Source organism: Lacerta agilis, chromosome 4, assembly GCF_009819535.1.
Source record: "Lacerta agilis isolate rLacAgi1 chromosome 4, rLacAgi1.pri, whole genome shotgun sequence".
In the NCBI taxonomy this organism is placed as follows: Eukaryota; Metazoa; Chordata; class Lepidosauria; order Squamata; family Lacertidae; genus Lacerta; species Lacerta agilis.
This window is the reverse complement of record NC_046315.1, coordinates 23,972,016-23,995,974: the sequence shown is the minus strand read 5'-3', so window position 1 is coordinate 23,995,974 and position 23,959 is coordinate 23,972,016. Positions and strand designations below refer to the sequence as shown.

General features: G+C 45.7%; 1 protein-coding gene across 3 annotated transcripts in view; it reads left to right on the top strand.

Annotated features, from left to right (window-relative positions):
- Positions 1–23,959, top strand: part of LNX2 (ligand of numb-protein X 2) — a 77,697-nt gene that overhangs the window by 38,231 nt on the left and 15,507 nt on the right. For all 3 annotated transcript variants that reach the window (XM_033146409.1, XM_033146411.1, XM_033146410.1), the window contains exons 2-3: positions 17,571–18,064; positions 22,404–22,651. In XM_033146409.1, the coding sequence (XP_033002300.1) occupies positions 17,670–18,064; positions 22,404–22,651 (643 nt within the window). In that variant the 5' untranslated portion in view covers positions 17,571–17,669. The remainder of the gene's footprint in view (positions 1–17,570; positions 18,065–22,403; positions 22,652–23,959) is intronic.

The following is a 23,959-nucleotide window of genomic DNA, read 5'->3' as shown; positions in this document are numbered from 1 at the left end:
GGGACCCCTATTGGGGTCTGGGCTTCAACAGATGCTCAATGATGCTGGCCTTGTCCATCAACCAGAGGTCTAATGGCTGCTGGGTGGTGTGTTGAGTGCTATGTATGCAGAAGCTGAGAAATAAAAATTGTATCCCCTTCCCAAGGTACCGAATATTGCTGTTTCAATGCTGGGCAAATTTGCACCCGAAACTTTTGAATCAAACTAGAATCAAAAGTGTGGTGCGCTCTTCCTGTGAGCGCACCACACTTTTGCTCAGCGTTCGGACTGCAATATTCCATAAGGTGGTGAGATGTGATTCAACTGGAGGCAAGGGGAAAAGGTCTGCCACAAATTATCCCAACTTCCCTTCTGTCTTTCATAAACTTGGCACCTCTAATCTTAGCCTTTGTTTCTGCCCGTCTAGCAGCAGTTTCAGCTTCCTGCTGTCAGCATCTTTCTTGTGGCAATGTAATATATTAGTCATTTATACCCAGTTAGAACGAGGAAAGCTTAGCATAATGCCGAGCCTGCCTTCAAATGCTTTGTATAACAATACTGAGCAACATGGGGATGGCTGTGTGCGGATGTTTTCAAGTGTTTTTGTGGACATCGGGGGGCAAGCCCTTCCAGATGTTGTTGGATTCCAACACCAACACCGAAGTGATCTCCCTGGGGTGCAAGCATGAGCAGAGTGTAGGGAAGTCCTGGGATGCCCAGATGACAAGACCTGATCCCCCTTGGCCTCGCTGACGTAGTCCAAAGGAAAGCAGAGCAATACGTTTGGCACCAGCTTGGCTGCAGGAATTTCCAGAAGCTATAGGAGCTGACTCCTAGGGGCTGCTGGCCCCCCAAGTTGATGGGCATTGCGATTCAATTGGTGTGTGTGTGTTCTGTGTCTTGTGATCCATTATGCAGGGTGGAGCTTTCCTGCCCCCCCCCCAATATTTTATTCAAGTTGGCGCCCCCTGCTGGATGGTGCCCCCTACAAGGCACCATCTTAGGGACTCCACTCTGGATTTGTGTAGAGTTTACTCCTTAGCAGCTTCTTCTCCCAAAGATATCCCGCAAGGCAGCGGAGATTAAGGATCAGTTTTCCTTCTTCTAGATGGGCTACCTTCCGAGGCTGACAAGCTGCATGTGCCCCTCACTTCCCTCTGCAGCACGTGAAGAAACCGCCTTCTTGACTGCTGGACCTGCTATTGGTCTCCATCTGCCAGAGTCTGTCTTCACATGCAGGGAAGTCCCTAACTCACTGAGGCTTTGAGACCCATCAGCTACCCTCACCTGGTTTAGCTGGCCAGTTGAGATGTTTACCAAGATGTGGCTGCTGTCACATGCTGACAGCCTCTAGGAGCCACAGGTGAGAGCCATGTGCAGGGTGGGGACCAAAGGTGGACAGACTACCCCAGAAGGAGCATGACGTGTCCCCCACCACAGGTACTGCCCTTACCCTAACACCCCATACACCCTAATGTTAATGGAAAATAGTGGCTGGATAAAAGTGGGCCCTGATTATCACTGCCATATAATTACCACACTTAAATAAAAATGGTGGGTGGGGTGGAATCAAAAGAATATTGCTTACAGTTTTGCATCATTTGTCACTCCTGCCCATCCCCTCGCCATCAGTGCCTCTTCAGTCATGGAGCAGATCCCCGTTGAGGCAAGCCATGTTTGATGGAGGGTGAAGTCATCAGAAATTGACGCGGAGCTTTGTTTTTGCTTTACAGCGCCAGATGCTTGTCATGAAAAATATGACAAGATCAGATATGGAGCCGTTTATGTTGTCTCTAATTATCCTGCTATATCAGTGCCTAGTTAAGGCAGCTGGCTAAGCCCCCATGTAAGATGCTGTAATTTTGCTGAGCGCTGAGACGGGCCGAGCATCTGCTTCGGAGCTGCGGCGTAATTAGGCTTAAATCCGAACTCTGCTTATAGGGTTTTTGTGCTTTTTTTTTTTTTTAGTTTGATGGTAGTCAGGTGAAATATAGATCACTGTCAGAACAGGTTCCTGTGGAGTGGATGCTAAGGCAAGTGGAAAGCAAGGCAAAGGAAGTCTGAAGCCAGCGAAGTCAGTTGCTCCAAAGCGGAAATGATTCCCTATCCAGTTTAATTACTCCATTTGTTTCAATTATTTAAAATTCAATTCATAACTGATTTGGAACTAGTCATTCATTTCCGTCATTTTAACTTGCTTTTGTGCCTTTGGTGGCAGACCAAGCCACTTTACTGGCATGAACCTGTCAGACCATATACATTTAAAGTTGTATAATGCCACTTCCAGCAGCCACGGCTCCCCCCTAAGAATCCTGGGAACTGTAGTTGGTTCAGGGACCCCTATTCCCACCATAGAGGTACAATTCGCAGAGTGGTTCAACAATCAGTCCCTCTTCCCAGGGAGCCCTTACCTCCCCAGCTATGACTGCCCAACACAATTGGCTACAATAGAAGTGGGGGCACATAAGCACTTTTGGGGGCCAGCTCGGCAATCCGTGGGTTACAGCAGGGTTTCTCAAATTCAGGTCTCCAGCTGTTTTTGGACTACAAGTCCCATCATCCCTGTCTAGCAGGACCAGGTCAGAGATGATGGGAACTGTAGTCCAAAAACAGCTGTGACTGCCTGTGAGGTGATCCAAGGAGACATGCAGTGCAGAGAAGAAATCAAGCGGGGTAAATGCGTGTGAGAACCAGGCATAGGCTGGTGTGAATCATGCATTGGTTTTCATCACGGGATTGTTCTGTTGGCGCAGCCGCACCAAGCTCGACGCCCAATTAGCAAATCTTAACACGACAGAAGCCGCATTGTCAATTGTGCCCTCCGGGAGAGATGTTCCTTGTCATACTATTTCTTAAAAGGATAAACTACAAGATGTCATTTGTTAGAAGCCACCTTCTTAAGGCTGCGCAGTGATGCTCACTGACAAATCGCAGTTACAAGCGGCATCATGATCGGGAGCACATCGTGCAAAATTTAAAAGAAGCAGCAGCAGCAGCAGTAGCATCAGCCGCGCTATTTGGTTGTCATTCTGAAATTCCAAGGGGCTCATTTCTGAGTGAATTATATGTTTTGAAAGGCAGATTTTATAGCACTTTCTCTCTTTCCCTTGACACTTGCTATCATCTTGCTTGCAATTCTTTCACCAGTATTATTACTGTTATAATAATAAATCTACCGTGCCCAATGTACAGAGTTTGTGGTGGGTGCTAGATATTACATCATGAGAGGCTTGTGTATGTAGGATAGCAAAAAGAGAAGGGGCCTTTTCAGTAGCAGCCCCTGGTTTACGGAATGCTCTCCCCAGAGAGGCTCGCCTGGCACCAAAAACGACATCTTTCTGGTGCCAGGGGGTTTCTCTTCTCTCAAGCATTTCACTGTTAAATTTATACAACAGTTGGTGGTATCTGGGGCTTATCTGATGGTCTCTTTTGTGTTGCGAGGGGTCAGAAGCAATAAAACCCCTGCGTTCAGAAGCCACAAATCACCAAAATGGGTCCGGCAGGCTTCCCGATCACGCAGTTCCAAAACAACTTTCACCTTCATAGCAGAGTTCAAATGCACAGCGTTCTTGAAGCGAAACCTCCTGCAATATCGTCTTTGTTAATCAGCAGTCTTTAACAAACGTACACTGACTCCTCCACTGTCAGCAAAGCAGATTTATTACAGCGTAGCATAGATCAAACGCCCGGAGATGAGGCATTCATGGCTCCTCTCCGGTACAGGCAAAAACGAAAGCAACCTTCTCACACAGACTTCAGACTCGGTCTCTGAGAATTACAGCAGTCTCATATTACAAAGCATAACATGACATCAGTTCCTGTGTGACGGCGTAGCTAGATCTGTGTGTAACCCTTTCAGATCCTCACACCCCCTCTCGCCGGACACACAGGGCACGGTGCAGGTTGTGGCCTACACCAGATACAAACCATTACAGAATTCCCAATGCAGTTGGAACCCCAAAGGTTTGGTGAACCCATCCGCTAGGTTCTCTTGGCTTGGACAATACTTCAGCTTCACCAAGCCTGTCTGAATACTCTGACAAACATTCCTAAACCGGATGTCCAAGTGTTTGGTTCTGGACTTGAACTGTCCAGTCTCTGCCAGTTTCATACAGGGCTGGTTGTCCTCCCAAACTGTGATGGGTAAACAACACTCCCCATTGACTTCCTGGACCAAGCACTTGTAGAACTCCATCTCCCTACAGGCTTCAGATAACACACTGAATTCAGCCTCTGTAGAGGAGAGAGCTAGAAGACTCTGCTTTCTGGATCTCCACCCGACCAGAGCCTCCCCGTACTTGACAACGAGTCCAGACACTGATTTCCTGTCATCCAGATTGGCCCAGCTGCTGTCAGACCAGCAAGAGAGCTGTGCTCCACCTTCTGATGACAGCTTGAGGCGCCAATCTCTGGAACCTTGTAGGTACCTCAGTACCCTCTTGATGCCATTCCAGGCATGTACACTGGGTTGTGCTGCTTATTGCCCTCGAACCTTGGTGGAGGTAGCATGTACAGAACCTCCTCCAAAGACGAGTTCAGATAAGCGACGTCCACATCCACTCCTAGAAGTCGGCGCATACACCTCCGTGTAATGCAAGCCCTTCTTCTGCGTGAAGCCTCTGGCTACTAGCCTAGCTTTATACTGAGGTTCTCCAGTTGCTGTGGGTTTAAGCCTAAACACCCAGCGACTGCTCACAGCACGCTCACCCTTGGGTAGCGTCACTGTGGAGAACACCTTCAGTGCCTTCATGGAGTCCATCTCCTTCTGCATTGCCTGGTGCCACTTCTTGGCTTCCGGCTCAGGCAATTTCTGCACTTCCTCAAAGCTCTCTGGCTCACACAGAGCCATACAAGCCCACACGCTAGTGGCTGTGTATCTGTCAGGAGGAATTCCTTTCGTGGTCCTCTGGGACCTCCTCAGTGTGTCATCGGAGTCCCCCTCTGACCCAGACGAGCTGGACTCTGCCTGTGAGTCCCTGGCGTCTGGTGACTCTCCTACTGACCTGCTCCTCTTGGACTGTTCCCCTGAACCAGCCTCTGGAGACGTTCTACTGCGCTTGAACTGTCTTCCAGATCTAGCCTTTGGAGAAACTGGTGCACTCCGCGGCTCTTGCTTCAGAGTAGCTACTGGACGTGGTGCAACCTGGCCTTGGTTGGGTGCTCGGCCCGAACCACCAGAAGTGCCAGGAGTGGCAGCACCACTACCTCTCGGAGCTGGACCAACGGCCGGGGCTGGTCCGCCAGCTGGACCTGGTCCACCAGCCGGACCACCACCCGGACCACCACCACCAGCTGGTGGTGCACCTGCTTGTCCCACATCTTCAGGACCTTCCAGAATGTCAGTGAGAACTTCTGGATTGCCGTGAACACGTTTCCACCCCTCCTGCTCGCAGAACTCAGCACTGCAGCTGAGCACTACCCGAGACTGATCCTTCCCCTCAGGGTAGACGAACCTCCAGGCCTTGGAGGCTGGCTCATACCCGACGAAGATCATCTTTTGGGACCTAGGTCCACCTTTGCGGCGCTTGGCTTTAGGCAGCAGCACATAAGCCTGGCAGCCGAACACTCTCATGAAGTGAACCTTTGGCTTCTTGCCATACAACAGAGCATAGGGCGTGTCACCTACCACCGAATTGTAGGTGCGGTTCAAACAGAAAGAAGCACACTTCCATGCTTCAGCCCAGAACTTCTGAGGCAACTTAGCATCGAAAAGCATGGCTGACACCGCCTCTTGCAGCGTCCTGTTCCTCCTCTCGGCAACTCCGTTCTGGGAAGGAGCATATGGAGCTGACAACCTGTGCTTGATACCTTTCTTTTGGAAAAACCCTTGCAGTGCGGACCCTAAGAATTCCATTCCTCGGTCCGACTGAAAGCTGCGAACTTTGCAGGAAAACTCAAGTTCAACCGCAACGACCCACTCCTTGATCATGCTGGCCGCCTCCCCCTTGTGTTTGAGCGGAATCGACCATCCTGCTCTCGAGTGGTCGTCCGTGAGAGTTAGAATGAATTTGGCTCCGCCCATGCTGGGCGTCGGGAACGGACCACAGAGGTCTGCATGAACGAGGGCAAAACACTCCGTGGTGACTCTCTCTGATCTAGGAAAATGGCACGTTTTTACCTTGGCCTGTTTGCATGCAGCACAGTCAAGAAACCGTGAGCATGGTGAAAACTCGCACCCTTGCGTGTTACCTGGGGCCTTCTTTACGTACTGCCAATTCCTATGAGAAAAGCGTTGATGCCATAAGTGTAAACAATCACGATGCATCGGCGTATTCGCGCACAGCGCCTGTGCTGTGTCAGAGGTACTGTTACCTGTTTCCAAAACAAAAACTCCATCATCATTACAAGGAACACTGACCAACAGTTTACCCCCTTTAGAGATGGTACAGACATCATTCTCCAAATGAACCACATACCCATCCCTTAAAAGAGAAGACACAGACAATAAACAGCGCTTCATGCCTGGAAGAACAAAGCATTGAAGATCAGCCTGTAAAAAATCAACAAAGACAGTAGCTTCAGTCTGTAGCTTTTTCTTTGAACCATCAGCAAGGGAAACTTGTTTTCCTCCAACAATGTCCTTGCAGTCCCGAGCATGGTTACCAGGTGGTATAAAATGGTGAGATGCTGCTGTGTCAATCATGAACTGTAACTTAGCAACAGGAACGTCCTTGACGGTAGCCATAGCAGCAGCAAGATGACGTGGGCCTGTTCCAGTCGAGCCCCCACCTCTGTCTCTCCTACGTGCGGTTCCAGGCTTGCCAAAACCTCTTATCTGTGTGTTTACATTAGCAGCGCCTCTGGCCTTGCAGTCTCGTTGCAGGTGGCTACTCGAATTACAGAGATAACAGCGACGTGTAGCAGCAAAGGCCTGCACAGTTGACTCATCATGGCTTTTGTTTCTAGCTGCCCCCCCTCTCCTGCTGGGAACAGGGCAGCCTCCAGCATATCCATTGCCGGAGTCACTGTGCCTCCTACTCTCCTCCTCCTGTAAGCGTCCCGCAATCAACCGGAGATTAAGATCTGCAGCAGGCATGGCTTCCAGAGTGAGACAAAGGCTCTCATACTCATCAAAAACAGAAGTGAGCAAGATATACGACTTCTGCTCCTCCGTATACGTGATGCCCAAAAGCCTCAGCTTTTCCAACGTGGCTATCACTTTTTGCACATGTTCTTGGACGCTCTGTCCATGAGCCAGTTTTAAGCCATACAGCTGCCTGGTCAAATGGATTTTTGCACCAGCTGTAGGTCTCATATAAATTCCTTCCAGCCCGGCCCAGATAGCGTGAGCACTCTCAAGTCCAGCTATCAGGGGCAATTGGGAACCTTCCAGGGCCATTATGAGCATTCCCCTGGCTCTCTCATCCCTGCGTTGCTCAGCTTGCGCAGCTGCGACCGCTGCAGCTCCAGCGCCAGCAGCAGCTTGGACAGGGGGGTTTCTCAGGCATTCACTAAGCCCTCTGGCAAGAATCCAAGCTTGGGCTTTCACTCTCCATTCCAAATAATTTTCTCCATTCAGTGGAGGAAAGGGGCAGGAAAAGGATTCATTTCCTTCAGCAGCGGCAGCCATTCTCTCCCCCCGGGGCTTTTCTACTTACTGCTGTAGAACTCAAACTCCCGGCTCCGGATTAATGGCGTCGTCCCACCAGCGAATGCTTGCCAGCCCTGGCTGCACTCCAGCTGGGTTTCACTGCCGTGGCACACTGTCCATTCCTCCCTTTGAAGACGATAGCAGGCAGGCAATTAGCAAAGCCATAACCTTTTGCCCATAACCTTTTGTGTTGCGAGGGGTCAGAAGCAATAAAACCCCTGCGTTCAGAAGCCACAAATCACCAAAATGGGTCCGGCAGGCTTCCCGATCACGCAGTTCCAAAACAACTTTCACCTTCATAGCAGAGTTCAAATGCACAGCGTTCTTGAAGCGAAACCTCCTGCAATATCGTCTTTGTTAATCAGCAGTCTTTAACAAACGTACACTGACTCCTCCACTGTCAGCAAAGCAGATTTATTACAGCGTAGCATAGATCAAACGCCCGGAGATGAGGCATTCATGGCTCCTCTCCGGTACAGGCAAAAACGAAAGCAACCTTCTCACACAGACTTCAGACTCGGTCTCTGAGAATTACAGCAGTCTCATATTACAAAGCATAACATGACATCAGTTCCTGTGTGACGGCGTAGCTAGATCTGTGTGTAACCCTTTCAGATCCTCACAGTCTCTGTTGGGGAATGCAAGGATTTGTTTTATGGTGGTAATAATAATAATAATAATAATAATAATAATAATAATAATAATAATAATATATTTATACCTCGCCCATCTGGCTGGGTTTCCCCAGCCACTCTGGGCGGCTTTCAACCGAATATTAAAAACAATACAGCATCAAGCATTAAAAACTCCCCTAAAAAAGGGCCACCTTCAGTTGTCTTTTAAAAGTAAAATAGCTGCTTATTGCCTTGACATCTGCTGGGAGGGCGTTCCACAGGGCAGGCGCCACTACCGAGAAGGCCCTCTGCCTGGTTCCCTGTAACCTCACTTCTCGCAGCGAGGGAACTGCCAGAAGGCCCTCGGCGCTGGACCTCAGTGTCCGGGCTGGACGATGGGGGTGGAGACGCTCCTTCAAGTATACAGGCCGTATAGGGCTTTAAAGGTCAGCACCAACACTTTGAATTGTGCTCGTAAAGGTACTAGGAGCCAATGAAGATCTTTCAGGACCGGTCTGATTGCCTTTTTGTTTTCGCTGTTTTTAATAATGTTGCACCATGTATCTCTTTGAGCCTTTCTGCGTAAAGTGGCTCATGAAAATCTAGGCTGATCATCAAGGTCTAGTTATCATGAGCAGCAGATAAGATCGTAAACTTATACACCACAGTTCAGGTGTCACTTGATTGATTCTTCTTCATTATAAACAGTTTCCCTGTATGTTGAAAACTATTTGTCATAAAGAAGGGTTCTAGCCTCTTTCTACCTGCAGGTTTTCTATATTCAGGGAATCGGGATGCTCCTCCATACAAAAAATCACTTTAGCCCTCATCTGCAATAATACCAATATCATTTATTTATTTATTTATTTATTTATACCCCGCCCATCTGGCTGGATTTCTCCAGCCACTCTGGGCGGCTCCCAATAGAATTAATGATAATAATAATCATTTAAAAAAAGTAATAAAACATCAGATATTAAAAGCTTCCCTCAGCAGGGCTGCAATCATATTTATCTGTGTGCTATTTTATGTATGCATTCATATATTCTCATATAAGCACAGGGCAGCACACACGGCATGCTTTTCATCCCTTTTTTTACCTTCACAACAACCCTGTGAGGTAGGCTAGTTCAAGAAGACAGTGACTAGCACAAGGTCACCCAGTATGTTTCATGAAATAGGCCCAAATGACTGATGGAAGGCACCTGATTACCTGAATCATATATGGCAGGTGATAACTGAACTGTTGCACGCAGGGTATATGTACAATGCACTGTTTCCCCCCGGGCAACACCTGGTAATCATTTCAGCTGTACATAGCAATGACTTGCAGGAGCCTTGTACTCCAAATTCAGGAGGGATGAGCCTTGTCCCTTGGGATAGCACTGTGATGTGACCAGTCTTCTCTCCAGAAACCTTGATGCCCTGGGTAGCAATGTAGCGCTATGGTTCATAACCTATGGCTCTCTGGACGTTGCCGAACTACAGTTCCCCTAATCGTCCATGACTGTTGGCTGTGCTAACTGGGGCTGATGGAAGTTGGGAGTCCAATAACATCTGGAACACCTCTGGTTTCCCATCCCTGGTGTAGGTGATGACAGACTCTCCCAGTTGAAATATAAATGCCATTTACCTGTTCTTCCTTGCTCAAGTTTACTTTGCATCTTTGTTCCTTTGTTCCTCTCTCCAACATCGGTTTACATGGCTGCCATTATGTTGGTACCTGCCTCCATCATCAGTGAGGGATGTTTTTCTCTCCTTGCTGGGCCAACAATGAGAGCAGCACATCTATTATGTTTGAGAAATTGGGGTTCTGTGCTAAGAAGTGTTCTCATTTTGCAAGCAGAATGTCTTATGTTTAGAGTGGGAGTAAATTTTGCATAAAATAAAATTACATGTTTTATTTTGGGTGCATGCCCAGATTGGCATGGCTCTTTCCTTCTTCCATCCTCCACCCACTTGGCATGTGTGCAAAAAGAAAGGAAAAATGAAATTGTAGAACAATCACATTATTTTTGTCAGTCCATTGACAAGCTAAGAACTGACTTTCATAGCAAGTCTAAGAGGCATGACAACATTCAGATATTTTACCACCTGCCCAGTAATAAATGCATCGCTCGCCTCAAGCAAGGTACTCAGAAGGGTCTCTAAAGCTCAACCAGGAAATAGTCATGAGAATATATAGCATGCATTTTTTAACCCTATGCAAAAAGTACAGTACATGAGCAGCTTTTGACCTCTGAGGGGTTGCAGAGACCTCTATCTTTAAGTGGAACTAGCAAATCTGCTGTCTAAAATCATTTAAACACAAAAATGTGCCAATAAATTATCCATTCTCTACTTGGGTATTGTTTGAAAAAAAATTAATATGGCATACAAGTATTGGGAGCAGACAATGTTGGGCCCAATATTATTTACATGATGAAGACTGCAGGGTGTGTGTGTGTCTAAATTCTTGGTACAGCCAAACTAAAGGAATTGTGCATTTTTAAATCTTAAAGCATAATGGCCTTAAATTGGAACAGCCAGGTCAGAGAGGAAAATAAACAAACCAGTTAAGAAAGTTAAAAACATAGCTGGAAAAACATTTAGACGCTACCTCACCCCTGTCTTTTCCACCAATTGTTCAGGTATTTTGCAGATATCCTCAGTTACGGAAACATCCTGACAGTCTACCACATCAATTCAGTTTCCTCCAAATACTTTCAAAACATCTAATGCACATGTGATTTCCTGCCTTAACCAAATGGTGGCCGAAAAGGAAATGACATTTCAAGGCTGATGGTATAAGGCAGAATTATGATCACCATGTAATACACTTAATTTTATGGTCAGAGTTCCCTTTCTTTCTCTTGCTTGGAAACCCACGCTGTTGGTATTCATAAGGAAAAGTTTCCATTAGCCGTATGACCTCTCTGAGAGGAATGAGAAAGAACAAAGTGATTCTCACGGTAGCCGCAAAAGGAATTCATTGCACACCTTAGAGCTGTGCATGTCAGTTCAGATCTTGGCACTCTGAATCTGCCCCTATCTGTCATTCATCTCTGCAGCTGCCAGTCCTGTATCTGGATGGCATCTCTTTTATTCCAAAGCAATTTAGTTTGCAGCCAGTGGAAAATATGGCTTTCCTGAGAGGGTAGTTCAGGCATAGGCAAACTCCGCTCTCCAGATGTTTTGGGACTACAACTCCCATCAACCCTAGCTAACAGGAACAGTGGTCAGGGATGATGGGAGTTGTAGTCCCAAAACATCTGGAGGGCCGAGTTTGCCTATGCCTGGGGTAGTTCATGAAACTTGCCAGGGGAAGTTTCCACTCTCTCCTGTCCATAGCTGTCAACCTTCCCTTTTTTGCAGTGGGAAACTGCGCTGGAATAAGGGAATTTCCCGCAAAAAAGGGAAAGTTGACAGCTATGCTTCTGCCAAGGGAGAATACAGGAGAGAGTCCATGCAAAGGATAGCAAACTCACAACTAAAGCTGCACTACCTGCCCCATGACTGTTTGCAGAAGGCAACAAAGCTTTTGAGAATGATCCTTTGGCACAATTGTCTGGGAATCTTTGATAAGAACCTAGCAATCTGCCTTATACCGAGTCAGATCATTGATCCATCTAGCTCAGCATCACTTGGCAGGGGCTTTCCAGGATTTCAGGCAAAGGTTCTCTCCCAGCCCTACCTGGAGATGCCAGGGATTGAACTTGGGACCTTCTGCTTGCAAGGAGCTATGCCCCCTACTGTGCAACCAGGCACAAATGGCGCCAAATGGAATAACAAGCTAATGCAAAACAAAAATAGGCAGATTTCCTTGAGTTGCATCATTATTTGGGAATTCCTTTTTGTGGTGCAGAATCTGGATTGCTGAGACACTGTGTGAATATTTTTAGCACAGAGTATGCACTGTGCTGATTTAACAGTGATCTTCCTTCAAGGTAACTGAGAAGAAGGGTGGAGAAACAGGCCTTCAAGTGTCAAAGTAGCACAGGGCTGGAGCCAGAATGTATTGAAGCATATTTGGGCTAGTTTAGGCTGTGCATAGCATACCATTAGTTCCCCAGGTGGGGGAATGCACATTATCAACAGATAAATTGATTTTGGGATTGAGTATCATTGTGCTTATCCATATTTGCATTAATTGCACTCACAGATCTCCTTCGCTCGACTGGGGCAAATACATCCGTTGTCAACTAATGCCAGGAGCGTTTGTCATTTCGACAGTATTCCTATTAAAAATGGATTTGCAGTTGTCTTCGTGATGGGTTTGCTGTGCTGTTCAGCTACGACTGAAACGTATAATACAAGATACAATATTTGTATAATGCAATATTTTACTGAAATGTATAATACAAGAATATGCTGCAGCTGCTTCAATCTGGAAAGTTCAGGAGCCTTATAGATTGCATAGCTTTGCATCTTTGCTGGGAAATAAACATTTTTAGGATGCACAATGTGTTTCGACACCCCGCCCCTCTGGAATTATACTACCCGATAGGAACAATCTCCAAACCACTTAACTTTCCATTGATTTCAATGGAACTGCTTTGGATAGAATGATTTTGCTGATGGCAGCCATACAAGGCAATCCTTTTATAGGCAATCTTTAGGATAAGTGTGATGATGCATGTTTTTGCGCAGAGCAGTGGGTGGTGTATGTGATGCCTTGTTCTGGTGGTTGTTTTTAAAAATAATTTTTGGTTTCGTGCATAAATAAAAGGCTTACACACAATCATGAAAAAAGTAGAATCGATGCTAATCATTTGCTTATGACTAAGTCATCTGCAGAAGGAATTGCTGCTATGGAACAGAATGTTACCTACAAAAAAATATGCCAATGAGAAGCCTCTATTCTCAAATCAGTATGATATCCAGGATTACCAGTGGAAATGGGAGGGGGGTCCCCAAACTCATTAGGTTGCCTAAGGCAAACTATGGTTCTTTCTGTTTCAGGTCTCCCTTTCCCCATCTGCAGTATGGGGCTAATAATACTGCAGCCCCCCCCCTAGCAACAACCTCTAAGCGCCCCAGACCCCCCAGCCACCGACCTGTGTTGCTTTCTCTGTTGCTAGCCTTCCTGTTTAAGACAATGGCTAGTTAACACGTGCCAGGGAGGCGACCTCATTAACATGCAAATGCAAGGCTACTTGGCTGGGACTGACATTTTAATTATCTCCCACCGGTGTGACTTTCTCTCCATCTCATCGTATCGCATGTTTTATTTCATTAGAAAAGCCAGGGTATTGGCTGTCAGCTATTAATTATGAAACCTATTTATAACAGTAGCCTGTCGACGTGACTTGCTCTTTGTTCCACAAATCAAGTGTGTGTGTATTATTAATGCGCTCGGAGCAGGCTTTTTGCTAACCACAGCTAGCGCACTGGAAGCCACGCAAACTTCGCTCTCCGCCTCAAATTCCCCTCTTAAGCAGTTTTGCCGGTATCAGCCGTAATCGTAGCTAAGAGCAACCAGGGTTTCTCTTTAAGCAAGAATCTGAAAGTACAGTTTGAAGTCACATAGGACGCTGCCTGAGACTGAGTATCCATTGGTTCCTCTAGCTCAGTGTTGTCAGTGTTGGGCTGGCAGCAGTTTATCAGACCTTCTTCACAGGGAATATTGGGAATGGTACCTCTGTGAGGGGAATGGGTGTGTGTGGCCTAACAACTCTCAACACTCTTTGAACCAACTCTAGCTCCCAGAGTGCTTTGGGGGAAGCCATGAGTGTTCATAGTGGTATCATAGTGCTTGTTCAAGGAGGAATTGCAGCCAGGCAAAAGCACCCAGGAAGGACTCAGAGGAGGGCCAGTGAAGGGTGCGGCTTGTGGAGTGGACATGCTCTGGGAGACTCCCAAAGGCCAGAAAGAGAGAGCCACATCTGACCCCCAGGCCTGAGGTTTCACGTACAGTAGATACCAATGAACTGTCCAACCACAGTTACGGGGTAGGTGTGGATTTTGTTTCAAGGTAAAATAAAGTCTAGGGACGCGGGTGGCGCTGTGGGTTAAACCACTGAGCCTAGAGCTTGCCAATCAGAAGGTTGGCGGTTCGAATCCCCGCAATGGGGTGAGCTCCCGTTGTTTGGTCTCAGCTCCTGCCAACCTAGCAGTTCGAAAGCACATCAAAGTGCAAGTAGAGCTCCCGGTGGGAAGGTAAATGGCGTTTCCATGCGCTGCTCTGGTTCGCCAGAAGCTACTTAGTCATGGTGGCCACATGACTCGGAGGCTGTATGCCGGCTCCCTCGGCCAATAAAGCGAGATGAGAGCCGCAACCCCAGAGTCAGACACGACTGGACCTAATGGTCAGGGGTCCCTTTACCTTTACTAAGATAAAATCTGCAGAGGGAGAGCTCTGGTTTCTTAGCCTGATCTGATATGGCTCACTGTGGTTACTGGAGAGCCTTCTTTACCACAGGTTTGAAACAAAAATCCTGGTTTGTATTAAGCTAGCGCTCCCTGGGAAGCTAGCACTTAACCTGGGAATTGTAGCTTAGTGTTAGTTAACAAACCAGGAAAATAAACAGAATATTGGGCTACATAAACACCATACATTTTAAGCTCATGATTTCCCCTAGAGAAAGTTGGGAAGTGTCATTTGTTTAGGGTGCTGGGAATTGTAGCTCTCTGAGGGATAAACCCCATTTCCCAGGATTCTTTGGGGGATGTCATATGACCAGTATTATGTTTGCATTGGTACACAGCACATTGCACAGATCGATGACAGCTGGGAAAGATCAGAAATTAGATTAGATTAGATTTATTTATTGTCATTGTCCGTATATACACAGTATACACAACAACGAAAATCAAACACCCAAAGACCAGATTTACCATACACATTTGCACATATCTCCAACACTCTCATCCTTATTAAAACATAATCTATTAAAACATAACATAATCCATAACATAATCCATAGCATAACCTATTAAAAGCATAGCATAACCTAAAAGCCTGTCTCATTCCTTACTACTCACTGCTTACTATTACTTACTACTGACCCTGAGATCATTATTAAATCAAGAAGACCAAGTATTCTTAAAAGACTGGAATAATTTTCTAACATATTTGAGAGACCGCTGTAAACAGTTGAAATCATTTGCAGGAATACTGTGACACTTGTAAAGCAATATGGATTTGGGATACCATGATTATATAATAGATAGATTACAGTAAAAGATGCAGGAAAAATGTTTTCGAATTGGAACCCATGGAGGGAGGGAAGCAGGTCTCAAGGTTCAAAAGAACCACTTTTAAGGTTTGAAAATGTTATGTTTATGGTGTGCAACTTTGATGTAAAACTCATAAAAATGTATATATAAAAAAGATAGATGACAACTAATGTTCCTCTTGAGTTTTGTTTTCAAATAAGATGTTTCTCCTGCCTTTCCATGTCTGCTGCAGCTAACAACAAAATAACAAAACACATTGCAAACCCCAAAAATATGAAAACACAGACATTACTAATTAGCAGCAGTCATCAAAACCGTGTGTGTTTGTGTGTGTTTGTGTGTGTGTGTGTAGATTATAAAGCACACAGAGTTTTAATTGCTAATCACTGAGATGGGCAAACATTCCACATATGCGTTTGGCTTTTGATATTGCTGACTATAAAATGCATAACAGGACCGGGTGGTAGTGGTGGAAATGGAGCCAAACATCTCTGCACGTATGGTCGTGTTTCCTCCTGTTTTAAAAGGCAGGTTTGATGAATGGGGTCTTCTAACCTCTACTGCACAATAGGAGCATTTGTTTTGTGCTAAGTCAATGAAATGAATTGTTTTTGTTTTGAGCTTAAGTGCTCCTGCTGCTCCACGTAGCCTCGCTTGTAGCCAAAAAAGCACATAATAGCTGGTGCATAGCACTGGAAAATGTTTTCGTTGTGGGAAAATAAAGGGCCAAGTGCTATGCCTTCCCATTTCCGTGTAATGTTTTGGAACTAGTGTTCTGTGACACCATTGGGGCGTTGGAAAAGTACAGAATGTGGTGCCTCTGTGTGACAAATTCAGCTATGATTCTTTTTACAGCAAACTTCTAGCTCTTAACAGCTGTCAAGGAATGTTTAAAAGTGTTCAGGCAATGCCAGGAGCCAGAAGAGAACATTTCCAGCTGTTGGGAGTGGGTTTCAGTATCCAACATAGCCTAGGACTGAACTACAGCTTACGTGCAAATCCTGGCAGCCTCATGTAAGGAAAAGCAGCTTTGGAAAGTGGAGTTACAGGAAGTTAGGAAATGTGCGCACACTGCTGCTTCTCTGTTCTGAATCACACACACGCAATGCTCAAAAGGGGCTGTTTTCATGGAACATGTAGATAGGCCCCTGTTGCCTCCCTAACAAACCAGAACGAATGATGTAAATAGTATACAATTTCACAATATTATCCAGAATAAGACTAACCATGGAAATCATGCATAGCATGGAGAAAGTGGACAGAGAAAATATTTTCTCCCTCTCTCATAACACAAGAACTCATGAGCATCCAATGAAGTTGAATGTTGGGTGATTATTCCAAATAAAAGGAAGTACCGGTACTTCTTCACACAGATCACAATTAAACCATGGAATTGTCTCCCGCAGTGATGGCCACCAACTTTGAAGGCATTAAAAGAAGATCGGAGGAGAGGGCTGTTGATTGCTACTAGCTATGGTGGCTTTGCTTTGCTTGCACGATTGGAGGCAGTAATGTTCCTGAATACCAGTAGCTGGAAAATGCAAGAAAGGAGAATCTTGCTTGCGGGCTTCCCTCAGGCATCTTGTTGGCCACTGTGAGAACAGGAAGGTGGAACCAGCAGGCTCTTCTTACGTTCTTTATGTTAAAACTGCTCATTTTGCATAATGTTAAATGGGTTGTTGCAGTCAGCTTTTATCGGTGCAGAAACTGGGTTACACGGACACCTAATTTTAATTCAGTTTTTAGGTTTGTGGTACACACTATTGCTTAGTCGCCATTATTTCCACACACACACACACACACACACACACACACACCCCAATTTCATGTCCCCATTTTCAGGGTACAAAAGTGGTGGAGGATATCAGTGGCGGGTTGGGGACAAAATCTGCTGATGCTCTTTTCCCTCCTGATGGCCACCATTTTGGTCGCCCCTGAAGGCTGGTGGCAATATCATTTTGGAGTGGTAGAATAGCAGCTACCAGTGGGAGGAACTAGTTGAAGATCTGTATGTTGCCCATACCCAGCCATGGAATTTGCACCCTGCCCCCAAAATGCAAAAAATAGGGAAGCTGTTCCTTCATGAAATTTCTCCCTCCAGATTCAGCCAGAGGTTGAGCTCAAGTTTAGTACACACAACAGTGCTGGACACAGTTTCTCTTGCATCAGGTCTTCTCGCTCACTCTTTCAGTGAATCTCAAAAAATGATTATCTTTTTTACTTTTCAGAAAAATGACTCTTTGCTAAACAGAAAAAAATCATGAACAAATAAAACCTCTACAAGCAAGTTTTCCATTGACGAGGAGGCCAAACCGGAGTGCTTTATAATGGGCACCACAAATGAGGAGATGGTCTCAGTGGAGCAGAACTTGAACCCTCTGTGCTTTGAATGTGGCCAACAGCATTGGACAAGGGAGAACCACTTGTACAATTATCAGAACGATGTGGACGATGACTTGGTCTGCCATATTTGCCTTCAGCCCTTGCTACAGCCATTAGACACCCCTTGCGGCCACACATTCTGCTATAAGTGCCTACGGAACTTCCTGCAGGAGAAGGATTTCTGCCCTCTGGACCGCAAACGGCTCCATTTTAAGTTGTGCAAAAAATCCAGTATCCTCGTCCACAAACTGCTTGACAAACTCTTGGTGTTGTGCCCCTTTTCTTCAGCGTGCGAGGAAGTGATGCAGCGGTGTGACCTGGAAGCACACCTCAAAAACAGGTAAGTAGGAAAGGCCATCCGCCAGTGATAACTTAGAAGTTCTGCATCTTTCAGTCGCATTTGAAAAGGGTGGGATTGAGCCGTCAAGACTAACATGCTTATATGCCATGGATGTCAATGTGAGTTGAAGTATGCTTTTCTTTCTCTGGATTTCGTATGTTATCTGTATTGGACTGAAACACTTTTCCTTTTCAGGGGTGTTGTTCATTTATTAAGTTGTGTTGTGTTGTGGTTTAAAAACAAAAACAAAAAAACCCTCACTTCTTATTGCACAGAAATCCTGGGTCATGATCCAATCAATAAAACAATTTTAAACTACAGTGCTGGCAGTAACATCCTAAAGCAAGGGTGTTCCGGGTTAATCCTCTCAGACTTTCCTTCACTCGAGTAAGGCACTGAAAAATCTGGACAGATCTCTCAAAAGCAAGCCTGGTGCCAACTATACTACCATCAATATCAGGTCCTTTTTCTAGAAGCTCACCTGCTGAGGGTGAGCTACATCCTCTGGGTGAATTTATCAACCACGTTGGCCCCTGATAAGCCTAGGTTTGTGGCATATCATGAGCTATCGGGAACAAGCCACATGCTAATGCTTTCTGCTCAATCTTCTTCTCCCTGGGCACAAGAAGAAGGAGGTGGGAACAGGAAACAGCAGTTAAGTTTGATCTCCCACAATGTCCAAACCCAAGATTGTGGTTTGTGTCTCCCCAACAAGCTGGTAGCCATATACCAAAAGCAAAACATGGTTTAGGGCTGGCTAGCTAGCCTCACTTGTTAGGGAGAACTAAACCATGATTCCAGGTTCAGGTGTCATGGGAAGTCACGTGTAATTGTGGGTGTCCAAGCTTTTTCTCCCACTCGAGCTAGGGGAGGGACAAAGAAGAAGCAAGCACCCACCATGTTGCTTGTTCCCAGTAAATCACAATAAGCCTGCAACTTATTGTATTCTGCTCTGGTCAGACCTCACCTGGAATACTGTGTCCAGTTCTGGGCACCACAGTTCAAGAAGGATACTGACAAGCTGGAATGTGTCCAGAGGAGGGCAACCAAAATGGTCAAAGGCCTGGAAATGATGCCTTATGAGGAACGGCTTAGGGAGCTGGGTATGTTTAGCCTGGAGAAGAGAAGGTTAAGGGGTGATATGATAGCCATGTTCAAATACATAAAAGGATGTCATATAGAGGAGGGAGAAAGGTTGTTTTCTGCTGCTCCAGAGAAGCGGATACGGGGCAATGGATTCAAACTACAAGAAAGAAGATTCCACCTAAACATTAGGAAGAACTTCCTGACAGCAAGAGCTGTTTGACAGTGGAATTTGCTGCCAAGGAGTGTGGTGGAGTCTCCTCCTTTGGAGGTCTTTAAGCGGAGGCTTGACAGCCATCTGTCAGGAATGCTTTGATGGTGTTTCCTGCTTGGCAGGGGGTTGGACTGGATGGCCCTTGTGGTCTCTTCCAACTCTATGATTCTATGAACTCTGGGTCACCGCAATCTGCGAACAAGGCCTATGCTGTCTCTGCAGTCCACCCAGGAGAAAATGAATGTCATCCATGGTTTTCATTGGAAACCTAGGAAGCTGCCTTATACCAAGTAAGAGCATTGTTCCATCTATCTTAGTATTTACACTCTCCAGGGTTTTTGGGTAGGAGAGTCCTGCTTAGCCCTAACTGGAGATGCCAGAGATTGAGCCTGGGACTATATGCATGCAAAGCATGTCTGTGAGCCATGTCCCTTCCCAAATGCCATCATTACCATGCCATTTTCAACATGTAAAATGTTCTAAGCTGCAATCCTACACACACTTTAACCTGTGTGACTAATACCTACTGAATTGAGAGGGGGCTTCAAGAAGTGTAGCTGCAACCTGTCATTCCTGTTTGCAGATGGGAAACCCCAGTGAATCTGTATGTGTTCAGGCTTGCAGTCTTACCTTCCAGGTCCAAGGCCAGCACTCGCTATTATTCTGAACCACCGGGAACTAGAACAGACTCGACTGGCCTTGGCCTTGCAGTCATTCTGGCTCAAACCCGGTAGTTTCTATTGACAAAATAATCTGCTTCATTTAAGCATAAAAGATGAATGAAATGTCAATGTAACCCTGAGGCAGCTCTGGAGTGTGTGGCGAATCTCCAAGCTAGCTCAACAAGGAGATTAGAAGAATGGGGCACAAATGTAATTATTTCCTGGTCACTAACCCCGCCCCCAATATTACCCTATTGCCTCATTAGCATCCCATTGATTTATCAGATTTTCAGGTTCAGCAAGTTCTCTTGAGAGCCACAGGCCCCCTCAGAGCACTTTGAGTTCCTCTGAAATGAGCCAGTGCAAGTCTTGGGTGGACTTTTAATTCCCTAGCATGTGACATTTCAAAACCTTCTTAAATGTTTAATAGTCCTTTGGAATGCACTTTGCCAAAAAGTCAATTACTGAACAGAGGACCAAGATGGTTTTGTAGGACTCAGCTGAGCTTTAATTTGATTCTTGCCAAGTGTTCAGCAAAACCATACAGATGTCGAAGACAGGCATAGCAACTCAGAATATAGTGTGCAGCGTTCAACAAGGGTGGCAACTTTGCTCAATCATTTGCAGGGAGTGGGGTGGAGAGACATGGCGCTGTCCGGGTGCATCTGGTCACATCAGACCACACACACCCTGGGCTGGGGCTATGCTGGACACTTGGGAGATCTCTGGGATTTGTGTAGTCCAGGAGTCCAGGAGAGACTTTTGGCTCTCCAGATGTTGCTGAGCTAAAACTCCCATCAGCCCCAGTTAGTTCAGTAACATCTGGAGGGCCAAAGGTGCCGTGGCATAATCAGTGCTGTTTGCAGAATTTAAGGTCCAGTGGGTTGGATTCAAGCTAAGTTGAATTTAGGTCACACTTGGAAATCAGTTATTCATGGCTTAAGACCAAGTGATTTCAATATTAACTAAGTTCCATTTAGTTGGGACCCACACCCTTATTTCCCATACCAAGCTATATCATTCGTGTGTGTGTGTGTGTGTGTGTGCGTGAGAGAGAGAGAGAGAGAGAGAGAGAGAAAGATTCCACCCTTGCACAATTTGTTTAGTACAGTACTGGAATCCCTTCAAATTCTTATTTGTGGTGGACACATCACAATCTCTGCCTTGTTGTCATTTGTGCATGTTTTAATGACGATGCAGTTGCTTTAAGCAAAAGTTGTTTATTGACTTCAGAATACCTGTTCTAAGGCATTCCAGTTCTCGCTTGGGATTTTGCAGCCTGTGACGTCATAACAGGTCAACCAATGGCAGCAGAGGAACACAAGTGGCAGAAACAAAAGAGGACCGAACAGATCAGTGGAAGAGGAATGCAAGATATTTGGGGGTGGGGAATACAAAAACAACCAAACATCAAATTTCTGTTATTTTTCACTGTTAGATACTGTCCACATGGCCACCCATTTTGACTTGTGCATATTACTTGTCATGGCTCCCCCCCCCCCCGGTAGAAAAAGAGGTTGTGGAACTTGCTGAGCACCCACCATAAGTTGATTTGAGAGAAGACTGCTCCAACGTATATTTGATCTTTGGAGTCAGAGTTTGGTGCATACATGTAATACAAAGAGGATGGAGCAGACATCACACTCAGCTCATTCCCCAGCTCCATGCTCCTTGTGCCCAAGTATTATGGGCCCACATCATTCCTCGAAAAGTTTAAGCTAACCCTAGACTGGATTTCAAGGATAGTTCAGTTTGGGATGCACCAATGAGGAAGAGTGGAAGAGTTAGGGTTTCAAAAGCACACGTGTCAATCGGTAGGAGGTTCAAGTCAATGGTCACCCAGCAGGAGTCACTCAGTCCCAGCCAAACAAGTTGCTCTCCTTTTTTATCATTCCTTGTCTGACAAAGAAGGGCTTTCATGTTTCTCGTTCCATACCTTTCATCTAAAAAATATAAGGAAGATTTAACATTCAGGTAGGGAATCTCAAACTTTGGACAACACCTATATCTGAAGTCATGAGATGGAAAAGGTTCTTCATCAAAATACTAGCTAATAACTGCCCTTCTCCAGAATAACACTACAACTCAGCCCCTGCCAACTTGGTGCCCTCCATATGTTTTGTACTACAACTTCCATCAGCTCTGCTGGCAGGTGCTGATGGGATTTGTAGTCCAAAATATTTGGTGAGCACAGGTCAGCAGAGACTGCTGTAACTATTTAGCAGATATGTCTGTCTGAAGAATGTGTGTGACATGGATTGCTACTCAGTTGGGTCACAAGCAAGGCTCCAGATTATTCAACCAAAAGCTTTGCTTTTTTCGTCCAGACATTTCGTGAGACTCCTTATATCTGTGTGAAGACATTGTGTTTTGTCCTTAGGTGTCCTGGGGCTTCCCACCGAAGAGCTGCCTTGGAGAGAAGAAAAAATAGCAAATTGCAGGCAGACACGGAGAGCGAGAATGAGAACAGCATGACAGATCACCCAGGTTCTCAGTCTCCTGATGCAGAGCATTCTGGGACAGGAACAGCACCAGCAGAGCAGAACATTACATCAGCAACTGTCCCTGTGTGGACAGATGAGTCTGGCCTTGACAACCCTGCCTTTGAGGAGAACACAGGAGCTGACAGTATGTTCTGTTTCTCTTTTGACATCCTGTTTGTTCTGCCTGTATTAAACCTTGAAAAGTAGGAAGCCCCCAAGCCAGATTTATTCTTGCATGCAATCATTTTCATGGTCAACTTTTTCCAGTTGCTTGTTATTTTTTAAACCTTTTCTCTTTCATTCTCACTCTGAAGTAGTTAGGGCTACAAACCATGGTTTGAGAAATACTTCAATTAACTGGGCTTTATTAAAAAAAATTATCTGGTTAATCGGGTCATCTTTTTAAGTAATCAAGAAAAAAAATTAATTGATAAATCTAATCAGAATCAGCTCACTGAGCTCAGAATTTTGCCTTAGAAGGGTTCAGATACCATTCAGGAAAGAAAATTAAGAGAGACAGAGACATTGATTGCCAAGCCAAGGGTCCTTCTGAAATATGCTGGGTTTTGAACCAACATCTCCTAAGACTAAGAGTGACATGATGTTTGAAATTCAACCTAGTGTACTGTTTACGCACATGTGAATAACTGTAGTGCTATTTTGGAAGCAGGGTGAAGTGGGCACCTCAGACAGTGAGGTGATTTGGGGTATCATAAGAGCAGACCAAAGGCTCATCTGGCTCAGCATCCTGTTCTCAGAGTAGCCAACCAGATACCGTGGGGAAGCCTGCAAGCAGGACCCTCCTGCAGTTTCCAGCAACTGGCATTCAGAAGTGTACCACCATAGCTGCCACTGAAGCAGAATATACCATTTGGGTTCCCCCCCCCCAACACACCCTCAATGGAGCCTTCTAAAATTGATCTGGGATTATGGAAATGCTCCGCAAAGCGGTGCATAGCTCAGCGCACTGTATGGCCTTTGCTGTCAGTGCACTGAGTATTCCAGTAAGCATTTTCTAGAGCAGGCCTGCCCAGCCAAGACAGACAGACAGATGCAGAAGTGTAGGACATTATTAGAGGATGTTATTAGAGAAGATAAAACATTATCCAGGGATGCAGATTGACGCCCATGCAAAACCATGGCTCTCCATTCAGCCTCCCTGCACTTTCCTTTGAAGTATCCATGAGATTTGCCCTCTATCTATCATGGTGACCACAGTGGCAACTTGGAAAAATGCCCTCTGGCACCAACACAAGTTGGTACGTAGCCATCTGATTCACCCAGGCTTGGTTACATAACCCAAGGGTAACCATAGTGCTTACATTGCATTTTGTTTCCTAGATTGAGCACCTCACCTTGGGCTTTCACCCTGCAGTTTATTTCACTAAATTGCATCCATTCCTCCTGCCCAAGTCACTGTCAGTTCAGCTTTAGCCCAACTGGATCTAGGAAC